The 18082-nt window shown below is 48.4% G+C and overlaps 1 protein-coding gene across 3 annotated transcripts in view; it reads left to right on the top strand.

Moving 5' to 3' along the window:
* Window positions 1-11149: 11149 nt before the first annotated feature.
* Window positions 11150-18082, top strand: part of WASHC1 (WASH complex subunit 1) — a 53600-nt gene continuing 46667 nt past the window's right edge. For all 3 annotated transcript variants that reach the window (XM_037845050.1, XM_037845051.1, XM_037845052.1), the window contains exons 1-2: window positions 11150-11356; window positions 14566-14719. In XM_037845050.1, coding sequence (XP_037700978.1) covers window positions 14571-14719 — 149 coding nt within the window. In that variant the 5' untranslated portion in view covers window positions 11150-11356; window positions 14566-14570. The remainder of the gene's footprint in view (window positions 11357-14565; window positions 14720-18082) is intronic.

Here is an 18082-nt window from a genome sequence, read left to right as displayed (position 1 = left end):
CTCTTTGAGACATCCAAGCAGAAGTATCAAGAATGCTACTGTAGATGCATTGGGAGTCCAGATTAAATAAATTTGCTCATCAAAATGGCAGTCATGCAAAAGGCTTGAGCTGGCACTTGATGGGAGATTATCCAAATGCCCACTAAGTCCATAAAAAGTACTCAACATCATTGGTCATCAGAGAAATGCTAATAAAACAATGAGAAGCCACTTCACAGAAGAATGGCTAAATTTTAAAAAGACTGACAAACTAAATGTTAGCCAGAATACAGAACAACCATGCTGTAGTACATTCTTGGTGGACATGTAAACTGATACAACTTTGGAAAACAGGCAGTTTCTTCAAAAGTTTAACATTTACTTACCAAACAGAACAGCAATTGCACTCGTATGTATTTACCCAAGAAAAAGGACTTGCAAAACAATTTTCATAGCAGCTTTGTTCATAATAGCCCCACACTGGAAACAACCCAAGTGTGTATGACTTGTGAATGGATGAACAAACTGTGGCATATCCATACAATGGGATTTGGCTCATCAATAAAAAGAAACAAACTAAAGATACACGCAACAAGGATGAATCTCAATGATATCCTGCTGAATGAAAGAAGTCAGATATAGAAGAGTACACATGAATGATTCCATTTATATGGCATTCTAGAATAGGCAAAACTAATCTTGAATAATAGAAAGCAGATCAGTCGTTGCCTGAGGTAGGGTTGGGATGCGTTGACTGCAAAGGGGTATGAGGTGAGAGTGAGGATATGGGTTTGGGGAGGTGATAAAACTTTTATATCTTGCTGTGGTGGTAGTTACATTATTGCACATTTATCAAAACTTGCAGAATGGTACACTAAAAAGTGTGTACCAAATTGAATTGGTATGATTGGTATGATTTACTACATGTAAGTGATACCTTAATTTTTAAAAATGAAAAAAAAAAATTGAAGCCATGGTATAGTGGTTTGGACCTATATGTACCCCAGAAAAAAACATGTTCTTAAACTTGATACATTCCTGTAGGTGTGAACCCATTGTAAGTAGGACTTTTTGAAGAGGTTACTTTAGTTAGGGTTGGCCCACCTCCATCAGGATGGGTCTTAATCCTATTACTGGAGTCCTTTATAAATGGAATGAAATTCAGACAGAGAAAAAGCCATGGGAAGAAAGACACTGAAATTCAACAAAACCCAGAAGAGAATGGAGAGGCCAGAAGAGGCCGCCATGTGCATTGCCATGTGACAGAGGAGCCCAGGACCAAGGATCACCAGCAGCTAGTCCGAGAAAGCCAGTCTTCAAGAATAAAGCATCTCCTTGATGATGCCTTGATTTGGAGTTTCTCTTAGCCTCAAAACTATGAGCTAATAAATTTGCTTGAGCATCTAAGGAAACTAAAACACACAGGTATGGATAAGAGTCACTAAGTGAAGAGGTTAGAGAGAACAGAAGCGACTGGGACTATTAGTCATACCAAAAGAGAAGACCAGTGTTGTTATCCCCATTCTACACATGAGAAAAACAAGGCTCAGAGAAGTGAAGTGACTTCCCCAAGACACACAGCTGCTAAGTAGTAAATCTGGGGCTTGAACCCAGAGTTGTCTGGTTATAAGGCCCATGTTCTTTTCAGTCCTTCCCGTTAACCAGGCCTGAGCACATGGCTGAGCACATTGGCCAAGAAGAGAGTAGGGTCCCAACTCCTATTCCTTAAGGGAGAAAGGCCGACAGTGGCCTTGAAGGTGAGGTCTGGATCTGAAACCCCATGTGCTGTTCTTTGCATCTGAAGATGCTGCTCCTCACCTATCACCCACGGCCTGGGCAGCTTCTAGCCTGGAGGGTGTAGGCATTGCCGGGTGATGTCTTTGCCCTGAGCTGTCCATGTTTTCTCTACCAGGCCTCACTTTATCCAAATGGAGCACTAGCAAGGTGACAGGCCAGGGCTGGGGATCCTGTCTGGGCCTGCCAGAGACACAGTTGAAGCAAGATCTGCTGCAGAGAAAAATCCATACCCTGCCCTGGGCACCCAGGGAACTTAGTGTTGACATGGCTTTTTATACTTTGCAATGCCAGAAGTGTATACTGAGGGTGACTCCATTCAAAGTCCATTCTCAGCCCTTGCTCATTTGATCACTCCAAGCCCTCCTCACTCTGCCTCCCTTCCCACCCAACTTCTAATTGCTCCCTCCACCACACTGCCACAAGAGGGGCTTCCCAGGCAAAGGAAACCCACACCACTGTCTTATTCTAAATTGTCAGTGGTTCCCCAGTTGCCCAAGTGGCACTTTTCAAAATGCAGGTGGTGGTTGAACATGTAATCAATTTAGTGAGCCATTTAAAATATGAAATCAAATAGAATAGGAAAGAAAATATCCAATTTTGTCATAGAACATAAGGTTAAGTATTATTTCTTGAAAATTTGGATTCAGTTAAGTTGACATATTTATATAGTGATTAGAGAGATGGCATGTATTTCTTTTTGTGGATCACAGTTGAACAGGTTTGAAAACCCAAAAGAATGGAAGTCTTGCCTCCCACTAGGTATGTAGCCACATCCTGCATGTAGCCACACCGGAACTTCCCTCCTGATGCCATCCACGTTCATGCTTACATACCTTTGCTCATGTCACTTCCACAGTCAGTCTTTCCTTTCCCCTCTTGGCCTATTGCAATCCTGTTTGACCGACCCGCCTCCTCTGATAAAGCTCCTCCTCCTCCCTAGTCAGCTCATTGCCAGTCCTCTTTGCTCTCAGAGTGCATCTTCATATACCTCTCTTTGGCATTTTTCATTCCACTTGAATGAAAGTTAATTGAACTGTCAGTTTCCCCCCATTGCCTTGAGTGCTGGGCACACATCTAGTCCAGTTTTGTCTTCCTCTGCGACTAGCACTGGGCCTGGCACATTGGAGTCATTAGGGAAGTGCCTTCTCAAATGACCGGGACCCTCAAATGGCCCCATGAGGTGAGCATTAGTATTTCTACTTTGCACATAAGGAAAGTGAGGCCTAGAGAGGTTGGGTGACTTTTCCAAGGTTGCGTGGCTGGTTTGGAGTGGGACGGTGGAGCAGATGGGGTCACTCGGGGTCTCCACACTGCAGTCCTGACCTCATGGTCTCACACACATGAACCCCAGCACGGGCTCCTCTGCCACTGGCCTGCCACTGGCTTGCCAAAGAGGGAGGCGTGAGCAGGGTGCACCTTCACACCCAGGAATTTCCCTGGGGGGTGCAGTGGGGTAGAGGTGGGGGCCTGCCCTGAGGGAGCCTGGGCTTGGAGGGGAACCTGAGAAAGACAGGAAGACAGGAGCAGCAGAGGAGACGAGAGGGAGGTGAGAGGGGCAGAAACCAAGGCAGAGACAAACACCAAAAGGAAGGAAGAAACCCAGAGAGATAAAGACAGAGGGAGAGAGAGGGAGAGGGTGGGCGGGAAAGAAGGAGGGAGAGAGAATGGAAATGAGGAAGAAGGGAGAACAGAGAACAGAAGAGGGAGGAAGGCAGAAGGAGGACGGAAGGGGAGGTGTGTGGGTTGAGTTTTGTGCCCTAAAAAGATACGTTCAACAGTTGATTGTACATCATGGATGATTGTTTGGTATGTGAATATATCTCAATAAAACTTAATTATAAAAAACAAACAAACAAAAAAGATATGTTCAAGTCTTAACCCCCGTCCTTCAGAAGGTGACTTTATTTGGAAACAGAGTCTTTGCAGATGTAATCAGGTTAATATGAGGTTGTACTGAATTTGGGAAGGCCTAATCCAATCTGAATGGTGTCCTCATAAGAGAAGAAACACAGGCACAAATATGCAGAGGGAAGACAGCACCTGAAGGCGGAAGCAGAGACTGGAGTGGGGCGTCCATAAGCCAAGGAACGCCAAGGATGGCCGGAAATCACCGGAAGCCAGAAGCGGCCAGGGACTCTCCCTACAGGTTTCCGAGGGAGCGTGGTCCCGCTGACTTCGGATTTCTGGCTGCCAGAACTGTGGGAGAATAAATTCCTGTTGCTTTTAAGCCCCCCGGTTTGTGGTACCTTGTTATGGCAGCTCAGGCCAACTATATGGGAGGGAAGCAAGTGTACAGGGAGGCTGGATGGGGAAGGGCCAGCTGAGGCCGGTGTGGTTGCCGAGAGTCCCCTGTGCCAGGGCCCTGCTTGTCCGAGGGCCAGGGCTTCTCCTTCCTTACACGTGCCAACTCGGAGCCTCCAGCCTCTGCAAACGGCAACCCCCTCGTCTTCCCTGTCTTGTCAGAAAGTGACCCACGTTCAGCCCAGTGTGACACAGTGAGCACCTCTCCCTGGGGGAGAAAGCTCACCCCGAGGATGGCTGGCGCTTTGGTGGTGAGCTGGATTTGAACCCACAGCTCCTGTCTCCCTCTCCAGGGGCGGGCTGCTCCCAGGGAAGCATTCCCAGCAGCCCGCGTTCTCCAGCTGTGGACTGAGTCAGGAGACCTCCTTCCTGGTTCTCACATCCAGAATGAAATAACTGAGTGACATTGGGCAAGTTAACTGACCTCTCTGGACCTGGAGGTCCTTCAGCATGTAATGGGCTCTAATGAGAGGTGCATCTATTGCTTGTGGACCACTTTCCAGGTATAACATTCTGCTCATCCTCAAGTGATTAAATGTAGGTGGTTGTTATTTTTACAACATAGGAATAGACCCACAGTCCCTTTCCCATGTGTCAAGGAAAAGAATGCTAGAAGTTGGACTTTGAGGAAATCTGCCAGCCGGGATATGTCCTCTAGCCTTTATGAGCTCTTCCTCCATTATCATCACCATTCCCAACATCCATGAACCTCGTGGTTCATTTATTCTCTCCACTGATGCTTAATGAGCCCCTCCCATGAGCTGGGGTGCACAGTAAATGAAACAGACAAACTGATGATAAGAGCCTTGGAGAGAAAGAAAGAAGAAAGGGAATAGTGGGTTGCAGTTTTTAAAAGAGTGGTCAAGGTGGGCTTCACTAAGATGGCAACACTGAGGAAAAAATCTAAATGCAACAAGGGAGCCAGTCATGATTATGTGAAGGGAGAGCATTCTGGAAAGAAGCAACGGCAAGTGCAAAGGCTGGGAGGCAGATACTTGCCTGATATCTTTGGAGATCAGCAAGGGGACAGTGTGGCTAAAGATGAGACAGAGAGGCGGGGGCGAGGCTCAGAGAGCCTAGGAGGCTGCGTGCCTCTTCCAATTTCTGGTGGTTGTCGGAAATCTGTGATGTTCCATGGCTTGTGCTACTTCGTTCCATTCTCAGCCCCATCCTTCTCTTGCCTTCTCCCCGGTGTGTCTCTCTCTCTGCATCCCCCCTTCCTTTCTTATAAGGACACTAGTCATATGGACTAGGGGTCCGCCCTACTCCAGAATCACCTCACCTGAACCTAACCCACAACATCGGCAGCGACCCTATTTCCCAACAAGGCCACGTTCTGAAGGACTGGGGGTCAGGACTTGAACGTATCTTTTGGGGGGACACAAGTCAACCCATAAACACTGTCGCTCAGTCTGTCGGTATTTATTAAGCATCTCTTATTAGCATGGTGCTGGACTGGGAATACAAAAAGAAATAAGATGCATCCTGTGCTGGAGAAGCATATGGCTCAGCGACGGTTGTGTCGCAATAGCGGAGACACACTCTTCCAGCGCATGAACAAATACGGGGAGAGAAGGAGATGGGGTCTCTGGGGGTGCAGATCTAGGGGTATCTAAGAGGTCCCTGAGCCTCACGATATAAACTAACAGCTCATGACCTGTCTCATGAATCACATTTTTAACGTCGCCAGGTCAGGTTTGTCTCTAACCCCAGCCCCTTGGAGCCACTCCTTCCCCCTCCCCCCAGATTTGTTAATTCTTCCCTAACAGTTGAAGCTGGAGTAGCCTGTATGTCCAGAGAAGTGTTGTCCGATGGAAATACAACATGAGCAGCATGTGTCATTAAAAATTTTCTAGTAGCCACGTTAAGAAAGCAAGAAACAAGATGGTTAGTCTTAATAAATTTATTTAAATCATATCCAAAATATTATCATTTCAACATGTAATCAATATAAAACTTATTAATGAGATATTTAAAATTCTTCTTTACCCAAAAGCTTAGAAATCTATTGTGTGTTTTTACACTTACAGCACATCCCAATTCAGACCCAGCAGTAGGTTGAATCATGTACCCTCCTGTCCCCTTGATCCGTGTTCCTGTGGTTGTGAACCCAATGTAATTGGGGCCCTTTGAAGATGTATCATCAGTTAAGCTGTGGGCTCACTGGTGGTCCTGTTTAGGTGTGGCCAAAACCACACGCCGGAAGAGCAGAGCTCGCCACGCGACTGGAAGGAGAGATGCAAGCCAAGGAACCCCAAGGATTGCAGCAAGCCAGCACCAGAAAGCTACAGACTTCGGAGAGAAAGCATGATTTGGGACTTCTGGCCTCTAAAACCATGAGCCGCTAAATTCTTGTTGTTTAAACTTGTTGCTAAAACATTTTGTGGTGTTTGTTATAGCAGCCCTGGCAAACTAAGATAGAGGCTGTATTTTTCATTGGAAATATTGGACTGTATTGAGACTTCACAGGTTGGAAGAGTAGATTTACATAATCAAGTTTTCTCAAATCTACTTAAACATTTTCCAAGAACTGAGCAGAGTATCTGATTTTAAATTTGCTTTTAAATTAGTTAAGATCAAATAAACTGGCCACATTTCAAGCGCTCAGTTGCCACCTGTGACCAGTGGCTTCTGGAGCATTAGGCCTTTTCTGTCTGATCCCAGAGACCTCTGCTCGGCCTCAGCTTGCTTTCTGCACAGTCGCCCAAATGTCAGCCAGACCCTCCTCTCCTCTCCTCAGCCCCTCCACCAGAAACTCGAATGACTTCCTTGACTTACTGCCTGAGCCCCCTCTCCAGCCTGCGTGAGCTCTTCCTGCTGCCAGCACCAGTTTCTCTCATTTTGTGTCCTCATGAGGCCACCCACGACTCACACCCATCCCTGGTGCCCCTGGCCCACTTTCACCTGTTCCTCCTATCTAAATTATCATCTCTATGCATAAACATTAGCATACCAGAAAACCAATTTGCATGCTGATTACTCCTGCTCTAGTCAAATTCACAAACTTCCAGGGGAGGGAGGCATTTCCCCCTCACTGGATGGGGCCCAAGGAAATTGTGTCTTGTCTTAAGTGTCACCCCAGGAAAACCCACTGGAGGAGGTGGGATTTCAGTGGCTGCTTGGTTGATGAGATTAGGGGGTGTCTTACCCACTGGGAAGAGGGACAGGGAAGATGTGAGAGAGCACGGGTGGCACTGTGGGTGAGAGAGACACAGTGCCTGTGGGTATGTGGGGTTGGGTGGGGAGGAGGACATTTCATATCCAGTTCTTTGTGTTGGAATGATTTGGTTGTTAAATAAGCACCTATAAGGGATTGTTTCACATTTCCTACTTTGAAATTGTTGTAATTTAAATTCTTTCCCCCAGGCTGGGTTTTTTCCAAGCTTGGGATCGCTGGCTAGAGTTGTCTTAATTTACATAATCCCACCTCTGTGCTCTAACTCTGTCCCTTAGGACCCCCTCCTTGCCACCCCTCTGGGAATCCTCTGCAGGAGGCCTTCCCACTCTGGGCAGTCACCTGCTCCAGCCCCCAACCCCACGCCCCTCCCTTGGAACGATCCTGCCTGCCCTGCAGCCGGGAGAGACGCAGGTAATCCTCCCTGAGCTATTTCAAGGATTAGTCCTGCTGCCCTGTACCCAGCTCCCACACAAGTGGGATTTCAGGGCTGTGGACGTGCGCCAGGAAGGGAGGGGCAGCAGCTCCTGCATGGCCGCAGCACCACGCAGGCCGGGGCTTCTGTGCTCGAGGTTCCGGGTTCCTGGGAGACTGTCGTGCATGGAGCACAGCGAGATGGGCGCTGTCAGGCTGCGGACCTGTAAACCACCCTAAGCCCAAAAGCAGCCCTGTAAACAACCCTAAACCCTGAAGTCCTGGGTTCTCCATCTCTGCCTATCACACATGCCCCTCTCTTCCCCCTCACTCTTACACACCAACCAACCTCATTATGATTTTCCTAAACTCTAAGCAGGCCCTTTTGCCTTTGTGGGGCCCTTACTCCATAAAAATAAAAAAAAAATTAGAATTTATGTATTTTTTTACTGTATTGGTATACAGACAAATATATTAATATTATATATGAGAACAATTTCTTTACCCTAAAGTTTTTTTTTTTTTTCCTTCTGATTTCAAAAGACATCAAAATATTCTTGTGGACCCCTAAAGTACTGCAGGACCTGGCGCAGTGCCTACTATGCCAACTGACTAGGCCAGCCCTGCCCCTGGCCCCACTCAGGCTCCTCTTTGTTTGCAGCTTTAGTGAAGGTCTCTCCCAGGACCCGCCTTGGGCCTTTCCCAGGGGAAGCAGTCTGATCAGCTCCACAGTCTCCTCCAAGGCTGCAGAGGAGGTGGGAATTGCGGGTGGTAGGAGGGCTCCAAGGGCCTGAGGTGGTCATTCTGAAGCACCCTGCCTCCCTCCCCACCCTGAAAGCAAGGTGCAGTCCAAAGAAGGATGCATTCATGGTCTCCAGAAGTCCCTCCTAACCCCTGATGCACGAACTGCAGGTTAAGTCCCAGCCAATCTGAGGGAACCCAGTTTTGGCATTAGAAAGGGAGTGCTTCTTCCAAGCCCACTGGCCACAATCCTGGGGTGACAACCTTCTGGATCAAGTCCAGACTCCTGACTGTGATATGTGAGAACCTCTTTAAGAGGCAGTATGGTATACTAACTAAAAGTGCTTATTAAGAGCTGGAGCTATCTGATCTTGGACATGTTCTTATACCTCTCAAAGCCTCAATTTTCTCCATTGTAAAATGGGATGACGGTAATATTTTCCTCACCAAGTTCTTGTATTAAGCATTGAAATGTAAATGTATTTTGCACACAATAGAGCTCTATTTTCCATTAGGAAATAGAACTGTATGCAAAACAAATAAACACCGAAGATCCCCTACCTCTTCTCTCTCAGGTAAGATACCCTATCATTTACACCAAAAGCATGAGCAACAGAAGAAAAGAAATGGATAAATGGGACTTTATCAAACTTAAAAACTTTGTGCACCAAAGGACATTATCAAGAAAGTGAAAAAAACCTACAGAAAATATTTGGAAACCATATACCTGATAAGGGTTAAATATCCAGATCATATAAAGAACTCCTACAACCCAACAATAAAAAGACAAACAATACAATTTAAAAATGGTCAAAGGACTTGAACAGACATTTCGCCAAAGAAGATACACAAATGGCTCATAAGCAATGAAAAAATGTTCAACATCATTAGCCATTAGGGAAATGCAAATCAAAACCACAAATGAGATACCACTTCACACCCACCAGAATGGCTACTATAAAAAGAAAACAAAACAGCAAATAACAAGTGCTGATGAGGATGCAGAGAAATAGGAACCCATGTATATTGTTGGTAGGAATGTAAAATGGTGCAGTGGCTGTGGAAAGCAGTTTGGTGGTTCCTCAGAAACTTAAGTATAGAATTACTTAGGACTTGGCAATCCCACTTCTAGGTTTATATCCCAAAGAATTGAAAGCAGGGATGCAGATAGAAATTTGCATACTGATGTTCATAGCGGCATTATTCACAATTGTCAAAAGGTGGAAGTAACACAAATGGCCATCAGATGATGAATGGCTAAACAAAATGTGGTCGATGCGATGGAATAGTATTCAGCCATAAAAAGGAATGAGGTTCTGATACATGCAACAACAGGGATGAACCTTGAAGACATCCTGTTGAGTGAAATAAGCCAGACACAAAAGGACAAATATTGTATGCTCTCACTGATGTGAAATAATTAAAATAAGCAAATTCACAGAGTCAGAAACCAGAATACTAGGGGTGGGTGGGTATTATGGTTAAATACTCAATTGGTACAGAGTTTCTTTTTGGGATGATGAAAAGGTTTTGATGGAAAGGTATTCTTAAACACATGGTGTTTAATAAAACTGGCCCTAGGACCAGTGATGGCATCAGCCCAAGGCACAGTGCTGTCTGGGTGGAACTCTGGACCCAGGCTCTTTTTCAAATGTATTAGAAACCTGAGCAAGAGAAGCTGGCTGTAGCCATCTGTCTGTTTGTATCCATCCATCTATCTGCTTAGAGGGTGGGACATTTCCATCCTTGTTTTTCCAACATCCTTGGAAGCTTTGGAAGTCTTTCCAAGAAGCAAGGCATCTTAGTAAAGCTCAGTGCTGGAGAGAATGGTTTCCAGAGGAGGGGGTCGTTTCCCAGAACAATGGTACAGGACTAAGAGCCGGGAGAGAGAACAACTTAAACTAAGTTCTCAGTCTCCTATCCAGTTTTCTTCCTGTAGATCAGGGGTTCAGGATACTAACCCTGCTCCACTCCCTTCACATCTTCGTCAAGGCTCATGGATCAAAGGAATCCGGGAAGCTGGAAAAATGCTAGGAAGCCCCAGCAAGATGGCCAAAGACTGCCCCCTTGCACCTCTCTTCTCCAGACTACTCATGCCCCAGCTGGCCAGCAAAATGCAGGGATGGCCTTAATGTCCGGACAACAGAGTAACGCTCAATTTTTTTTTCCATCCATGCTGATGTCAAGGGTTTCGTTGTAGCCCTAGAAGCTGAAGTTAAATGTTTTCGGGGAGGACTGACACTAAGGCAAAGACAAGAAAATCAGGGGCCGCAGAAAGATTTGTGAGATCAGTTAAGTACAGATGGCTAGAGACGAAGGCGGGTTCTTGTCAGTCACCAAGGTACACACAGGGCTGCCTTGAAGAGCCGAGCCCCGCGGACAGCGCAGGTCTGAGCCTGAGCGAAGGCGGTGAGAGGACAGAGGCGTGGGAAGAGGGTCTGCAGAGTCGGGGATCACCGCGAGGGAGTTCCGCGCGAGCCGGCGGCGCTAGGACCCCACGGCCCGAGTAGAGCGGAAGCGCCGTGGCGGAGCCTGGCGGGCCGCGGCGCGCAGGTGAGGGGCGGCGCAGGTGAGGGTGGCGTAGCACCCTGCCCACGTGCGGCGGGAGGTCGGCAGGCTCGCGGCTGCTAGGAAGTAGCGAGGGAGAAGCAGCCCGGTCATGGCAGGAAGTGCGACTCATGGGCGGGGCGAGCGCGGCCCTGTTCCCGGATGGGGCGGGGCAGGGCAGGGGGACGCGGAGGAAATTAGGGGAGGGACTCCGGGGAGGGCCTGCGGCAGCTGAGCAGGGTGGGCCGCAGGCCCCCGCGACCCCTTCCTTCGCCCAGAGGCTCGGCGCCGAGCGGTGACTGCGGGCCCCGGGGCAAGGGAGCGCCTGCGAGAGGCGGCCGGGACCGCAGACGCTGCGCCCGAGCTTATTTCCGACTCTGCCGCTTGACCTGCTGCCCACCAGTAAGAGATGTTCTGTTGTTCCGGGACTTTCCACCCGCGGAGCCAGACCCTTCACCCCGTCCCGCACCCTTACTCTCGGGAGTGAGGGCGAGGCCCAAGGGGCGGGGGTCTGCTGGAAAACTGGCTTTGGGTTTCGGAGCTTCCCGCTTCCTCACGCAACCCGCGGGACCCTGTGACCCTCACGTGCTTGCCCAGCCTGTGGGCTCTTTCTTTTAGGAATCGGCTAAACTGAATCCTCAGACGTTCCTTTTGCAGCTCCCATGCCTCACCGAGGCTGGCCAGTGCCCCTCCATTCCTGGCCCCTTTTAGTGGAACCCACACAGCCTTAATCATGCTTGCTTCCTGATTGCCTACAGCAGAGGTTTGTAACCTGGTACAGACTCAGGGAAGGGATATCCTTGGACGGTTTTGGGGATGGGTTCCATGCACTTCCGAAATTATAAAACGCATTGTGACGGAGGAGTATAGTGTGTAAGTTGTTTTTCCTGGGAGAATCTATGTAGTTCTCGTCAGATTCTCTAAGGCAGTGCTGCCCAATAAAGAACATATGGCGAGCCACACATGTGATTTGTGTGTGTGTGTGTGTGGTTATTTTTGCTTTTTTTTTCCCTTCTTAGAGAAGTTGTGGGTTTACAAAACAATTATGTATAAAATACAGGATTCCCATATAACAGCCTGTTAACACCTTGCATTGGTGTGGAACATTTGTTACAGTTGATGCTGGAACATTTTTATAATTGTACTGTTAACTGTAGTCCATGGTTTAATTTAGGATTCACTATTTTGGTAGTGTAGTTCCATGGACTTTTTCTTTTTTTTTAATTTTTATTCTCTCACCATATACAATGTAACATTTCCCCTTTTAATTGCGTTCAGACATATATTTCGGTGCTGTTAATTACAGTCACATGTGATTTTGATAGGGAAGAAAACAGGTGAAATTTAGTAATTTATTTAAGCCAATAAATCCAAAACACATCATTTCAACAGGTAATATTACAAAAATATTGGGATTATTTGATTCTTTTTTTCATGTCAAGTCTTTGAAATTCGGCATATATTTTCACACTTACAGTACATCACTGGCCTGAATTTCAAGTGCTCAGTAGCTGCATGTATGTAGTGTCTCCCAGACTGGACAGCAAAAATCCAAGGGGTTCATTCCTTCCTACAGGCCCCATCCAACTCCTTTTTCCTACCACTTACTCAAGGAACCACTTGCCAGCCCCCTAACACACCTGTGCTTGGAGTGTTCTCCCCACCCACACCCTGGGAACTGACAAGAAGGTACAGCTTCTGCTAAGAAGCATTTCCTGACTCCCTAGCTCCAGAAGGAATTTACCACTCCTTCCTCTGTCCTCCCCAAGTTGTATTCTCGACTGGATAAAGCACTGATCACGAGGTCTTGATTGTTTTTGAGGTTGTCTCCCCAGCTAGTATGGTGTCTTAGTCATCTTTTGTTGTAATTGTGGCTGGTAGCTAGTAGATGATCAGGAGGTGTTTGTAGACAATGAACAAGCAGCTAACCACCTCTCCTCTGCCTCTTGATCTTTTAATGGGCTTGCTGATTCCTTGTTAAGAGATGTGTGCCTGCACAACCCTCCCTACCCCTACCTAATACACACGTATCCCAGGTGTGATAACTAATGATGAGGAGTGCATCTCAAGATGTGGCCAGGAAGTGTCTTCAACCTTTTCCCTCCTCCCAGTCTTACAAATGGGAAAACTGAGGCACAGAAGTAAGTTAGGATGGCCAGCAAATCTACATCCGTATAAATACAAATCAGTATAAATGCAAATAACCCTCAGCAGGTTAGGTTCCTCAGATGGTTAGGGGTCAGCAGCCCCTGCTTTGGTCATTTGATAGAAAAGAAGAGAAGTGAGGAGGTGCGGAGTAGCTCTTGGGTGCTGGTGAGGATTCAAGGCAGGTTCAGGTCTGGGAAGCTGAGGAAGTCCTTCCTGGAAATTGAGTGGAAAGGGAGAATTCACAGCTGGAGAAGAAGTTGAAAAGCAAAAGGGTCAACTCGGATGAAGAAAAGTGCTGGCCTTTGAAGTGAGGGAGAGAACCAGTAGGGTAGAAGAAAAGGACTGGGGAAGCCAATAGAGGGCATAAAAGAGGAGGCTCCAGCTTGGTGAAGATGTTGGCCTGGTTCATTTGGAATATCAGTGTCTTACAGAGCAGTACCAGTTCTCAGTTTGCAGAATGGGAAAATGGAGTCAGAGATTCAGAGAAAGCAAGCAACTTACCTAAGGCCACCCAGAACTTTAGGCCCAGACGAAGCCTCCTGGGCCCTCCTGCCACACTTACCCAGCCTCACCCACACCTCTGTTACAAGCAGCCCCCCCCCCCCCCCGCCATATGCTACCTAGGAGAGCATGTCTGCGGCACAGTGCCAGGCCTGATTAATGTCTTCCTCACTGCCTTCCAGAGAGGGGTTGTGATTAGCCTATTTATAGGGGCTTGGTGCCTTAACATTCTGCCTGGCACGGCTCTTGCCAATCAAATCAGTGCTGTCTGCAGTGTGATTGCTGCTTTAGTGGCACCAGGGAGCGGAGTTAATTAAACCCATTATAAATAGACTCTGCCCTCGCCTTGCAATTCAGAGTGTTTTTCCCTTCCTGTTCCCTGCCCCCTCATTCTGCATGAGCAGAGTCCTAACATCCTTTACCCAGAGCCACTAGCCACTGCCTCACCAATGTCAGGAACAGCCCCCCACAGGGGCCAAAGTGAGAAGAACCCAGGAGTCCACATTTTCTGTGCTTTTCCAGACCAGGGTGCCATTTGCCACTTGACTCAGGCAGTTTTCCCCCAAGTCCATTCCTGTTTCCAGCCACTTTTTTACTCTGCAGCCAGAGTTTCTTGTGTACCCAGCCTTGAGAGGCTGAAATGAGGGAATGTACAGAACAGGTGCCTAGTGGGGTACCAGGTGCCTTATGGTTTGGGGGGGGCGGTGTGTGTGTGCAGTGAACGTTGCACCTTGTCTGTTGTCCCTACCCATTTCCCAGTTCCTGGTCTGCCCTCGCCCTCTCGCGTTCACTCAGCAGCCATCAACTGAACGCCATCTTCTGTGAGTTCCTGGCCTCCCGCCCAGGGCTCCCTCACCCTCTCCCCACCACACAGGCGGACCACTGGGGTGAGAGGCAGGGCGGGGCTGTGCCCTGTGGTAGGTGGATGTGACGCTGTCCTGATTCTCTGGTTCCCACCACAGGCACCATGACTCCCGTGAGGACCCAGCCCTCCTTGGTGGGTCAGACCTACGCCGTGCCCCTCATCCAGCCGGACCTGCGGCGAGAGGAGGCCATCCAGCAGGTGGCGGATGCCCTGCAGTACCTACAGAAGGTCTCTGGAGACATCTTTAGCAGGTAGGTGCTACCCCCCACCTCCACCTGGTCTAGAGGAGCACACCCTTTGGGAGCAGCCCCTTTGGGGATTCTTGGGCTTGGGAGGCCCAGCTGGCTTCCCTGTGCTGGAGGGGCCCCAGGAAGGGGCACAGTTTGGAAACCTTTCTCATAAGAGCCAGAGCTCACTACCCACTGTCCCTGTCCCCCCTGAATTTCCTGGGGTTCCTGCAAGTCCCAGGCACTGCTGTTCTCCCAGTTTGAGCTCTTCCTCCTGCCGGGGCACCCATTCCTGCACTCACGCCTGCAAACAACAGATATTTATTGAATACGTTTTCTGTGTGAGGCGCTGTGCTGATCTCTAAATACAGCAACAAATAAGACAGAGTCCCTGCCCAACCTGGAGTATATACTTCGGAAGGACTGATGGACTTTAAGGGACCAATTTCATGATTAATTATAATTGTGATAAGTCCTATTGGTAATAATTTTTATAATATACATATATATAGCATTTACCATGTGCTACCATCAATCTCCGTGCTTTACTTATTAGCCCATTTAATGCTTATGATTTATAGGTGGTACTGTTTTCATCTCCATTTTATAGGTGAGGAAAGTGAGGCAAAGAAAGTCTAAGAGACTTGCCCAGGTACTCTGTGTTAGATGGCTTCTCTGCAAGGGGGTAGAAGGTGCTCGGGGAGTTATCATAGGAGGCCTCACCTGGTCTGGGGGTATCAGAGAGGCATATGTGAAGAAATATTTAGGGTAAAATTTGAAGGGTGTGTAGGTGTTATTGCAGGTGGATAAATCGGGAAGAAGAAACATTCCAGGGAAAAAGTAGGGCATGAGCTAAAGCCCTGCATGGGAAGACCTGAAAGGAAGCCAGTGTGTCTTGAGTGAGGGGCATGAGGGCAAGGCGGGCAGAGCCATAGAGGTCACTAATGGGTGACCTAGCACAGTCCTTGATTTCTGTAATGATTTCTCAGTGTTTCCTTAACATGAATGATTCAATGGATGAATCAATGGTATTTGCTGATTCCTTGCAAAGTTCCCAGACTTTTTGTCCTGAATACAGATCCTCTTTCTCTGGTCATAAGCACTGTGAGATGGGCCTAGGTCTTCTCCTTCCTGGCTGTCCCCACTGTCCCTCACACAGGGGATCTGGTATCCCACCCAGTGTGAGGTATTTGGCTGCCCGACTTGTGTTCCTGTGATGGTCCGAGTTATCCTCTGCCTTCCCCAGGTGGTACTGCGGATCTGGAATCCCCTGCTCCTTCACCACACAGTCTCTTCTTACTTCACCAGTTGTATGTCTACCTCTTCCCAGGAGCCTTCCCAAACCAGTTGGGGTGGAGGTTTGGGAATGTGGCCATTGTCTCCAGCTGGACTTGGTGTAAACACCAGGCTCCCTGGATTCCTCTGCCTCTTAACTGCCCACTGACACATCCAAGCCTATTCGGAATGTAAGTGTAACCAAGGAGCAGGGCATGGGAGTGGGCAAGGGGTTGACTCTGGAGCAGATGGTCTGGGTTCCAATCTAGCTCTCCCATTTGCTTGCTCCATAATCTTGGGCAAATTATTTAGCTTCTCTCAGCCTCGGTGTTTTCATCTGTAAAATTATGATGATGATAGTACTTCCTCATTGGATTATTGTAAGGAGTAAATGAATTAAAACATGCAAAGGAATGAGTATGTGTAAATCAGTGCCTGGCACATAGCACACGTTGAGTGAGTGTTGGCTCTTACGCATCAATAACATTGCTACTCAGTTGCTACCTACAGTCACCATCCATCAACTTGCTATCCATAGTTAGAGAATGCGTCAGGTCCTCCTTTGTGCTTATTTTTGTGCTAAATTTGCCCAAGGGACACATAAGCAAGAGGACACAGGCCTTTCAGAGCCATCAGTCCCAGCTTCTGGACACCCCACGTCCCGTCCAGTGCTGGAGCAGATGCCAGAATGGTCCATCAGAAATCTTTGTGTGTCCTCGCCAGGAGTGTGACTGCATGTTTGCCATTCTCTAAGGCAGCACTGGGTTTGGCATACTTTCCTTTCCTGTTCAGATATTTGGCACCTTGTGGATGGTTTCGTGTCCTCCTACGCATGGATGAGGATGGCTCTGGGGCTGGGGTAGCCTGCCTCTCAGGAGCCCCGAACCTGGGGCCAGCCTCCCTCCCCACCAGGCTCCAGGTCACTCCACCAATCTCCCACCACAAGCCCAAGATTTTACTGGACCTCAAGCGACACCAAAGATGCACACACTGTGGTTCCCGTCCTCAAGGAGCTTACGGTCCAGAGTGGGAAAGTATTAGGGCTAGGTGGTTGCTTGATTGCACAGCACAAACTGCTTGGGCTTCTGGGAATCTAGAGAAGAGAGAAATACATAAGAATGGGCATGTTTATCACTAAGAATTCCCCAAACAAGTTTAAGCAAAAAGTAACCAAACAATAGAGCAGGCTTCAGAGTTGAAAGGCTTAAATGATGTCATCAGGTCCTGGTTTTGCTTGCATTCCAACCCTGCTTTTGAGTGGGCTTCATTCCCACATAGTCCTTGCTCTTGTGGTGGCAAGTGACAGCCAGGAGCTCCTCACTGAAGGTGCGGCCCAGCAGGAAAGGGTGCCTTGTTCTGTGCCAGCATTTCCTCCAGAAGTCACTTGCCTCCTTGGCTGGGACTGGGTCTCATCCCATCCCAGAACCAATTGCTGGGGCCAGGAGGCTGTGACCCTGATTGTCACCTGCATCACCACCCCTGAGCCCTGTTTGGACCCCACCTGAAGAGCAGGGACCAGGCATATCGGAGAGAGAGATACCTCAAAAGGAATTGGCAGCCATTACTTGAATAAGGGGCAGTGCCTGCTACACATAGTCAGAGAAGGCTGCCTGGAGGAGGGGGCCTGCACAAGGCTGTGGGAGGGACAGGCTGTGGTTAGGCAGGGTAGGAGGGCGGGCATGCAGGGGTGGCCTGGAGCATGGGGTATCAGGGGCTCTGCAGGGAGGCTGGCCTCAAGGGAGGTGCCTTTAACCTGGCAGCACAGATGCTGTTGCCTGTCCCATCCATTTGGTTCCTTAGCCACAGAATAAGGCATAAACGGTTGCCTTTCCATGTGTCTCTGGGCTTCGCCCCTGCTCTGGCATGTGCACAACTTGGGGGCTCTGCCTTGCGTCCTCTGTGCCCTCCCGGTAAGTGGGCCATGGTGTGCTCCATGGCAGATGAGGGGGAGTTGGGATAAGTAAGTTAAGGCCCGTGGGGGTCCTCCCACCTGGACAGGGCTTTGAGCTTGATATGGGGGTTATAGGGAGCCATAACAGGTTCTTGAGCAGGGGAGTGACGGACAGAAGAGATTCAGGAAGATTGGTCAGGCAGCTTTCACAGGGTGGACAG

Source organism: Choloepus didactylus, chromosome 8, assembly GCF_015220235.1.
Source record: "Choloepus didactylus isolate mChoDid1 chromosome 8, mChoDid1.pri, whole genome shotgun sequence".
NCBI lineage: Eukaryota > Metazoa > Chordata > Mammalia > Pilosa > Megalonychidae > Choloepus > Choloepus didactylus.
This window is presented reverse-complemented; position numbering and strand designations above follow the sequence as displayed.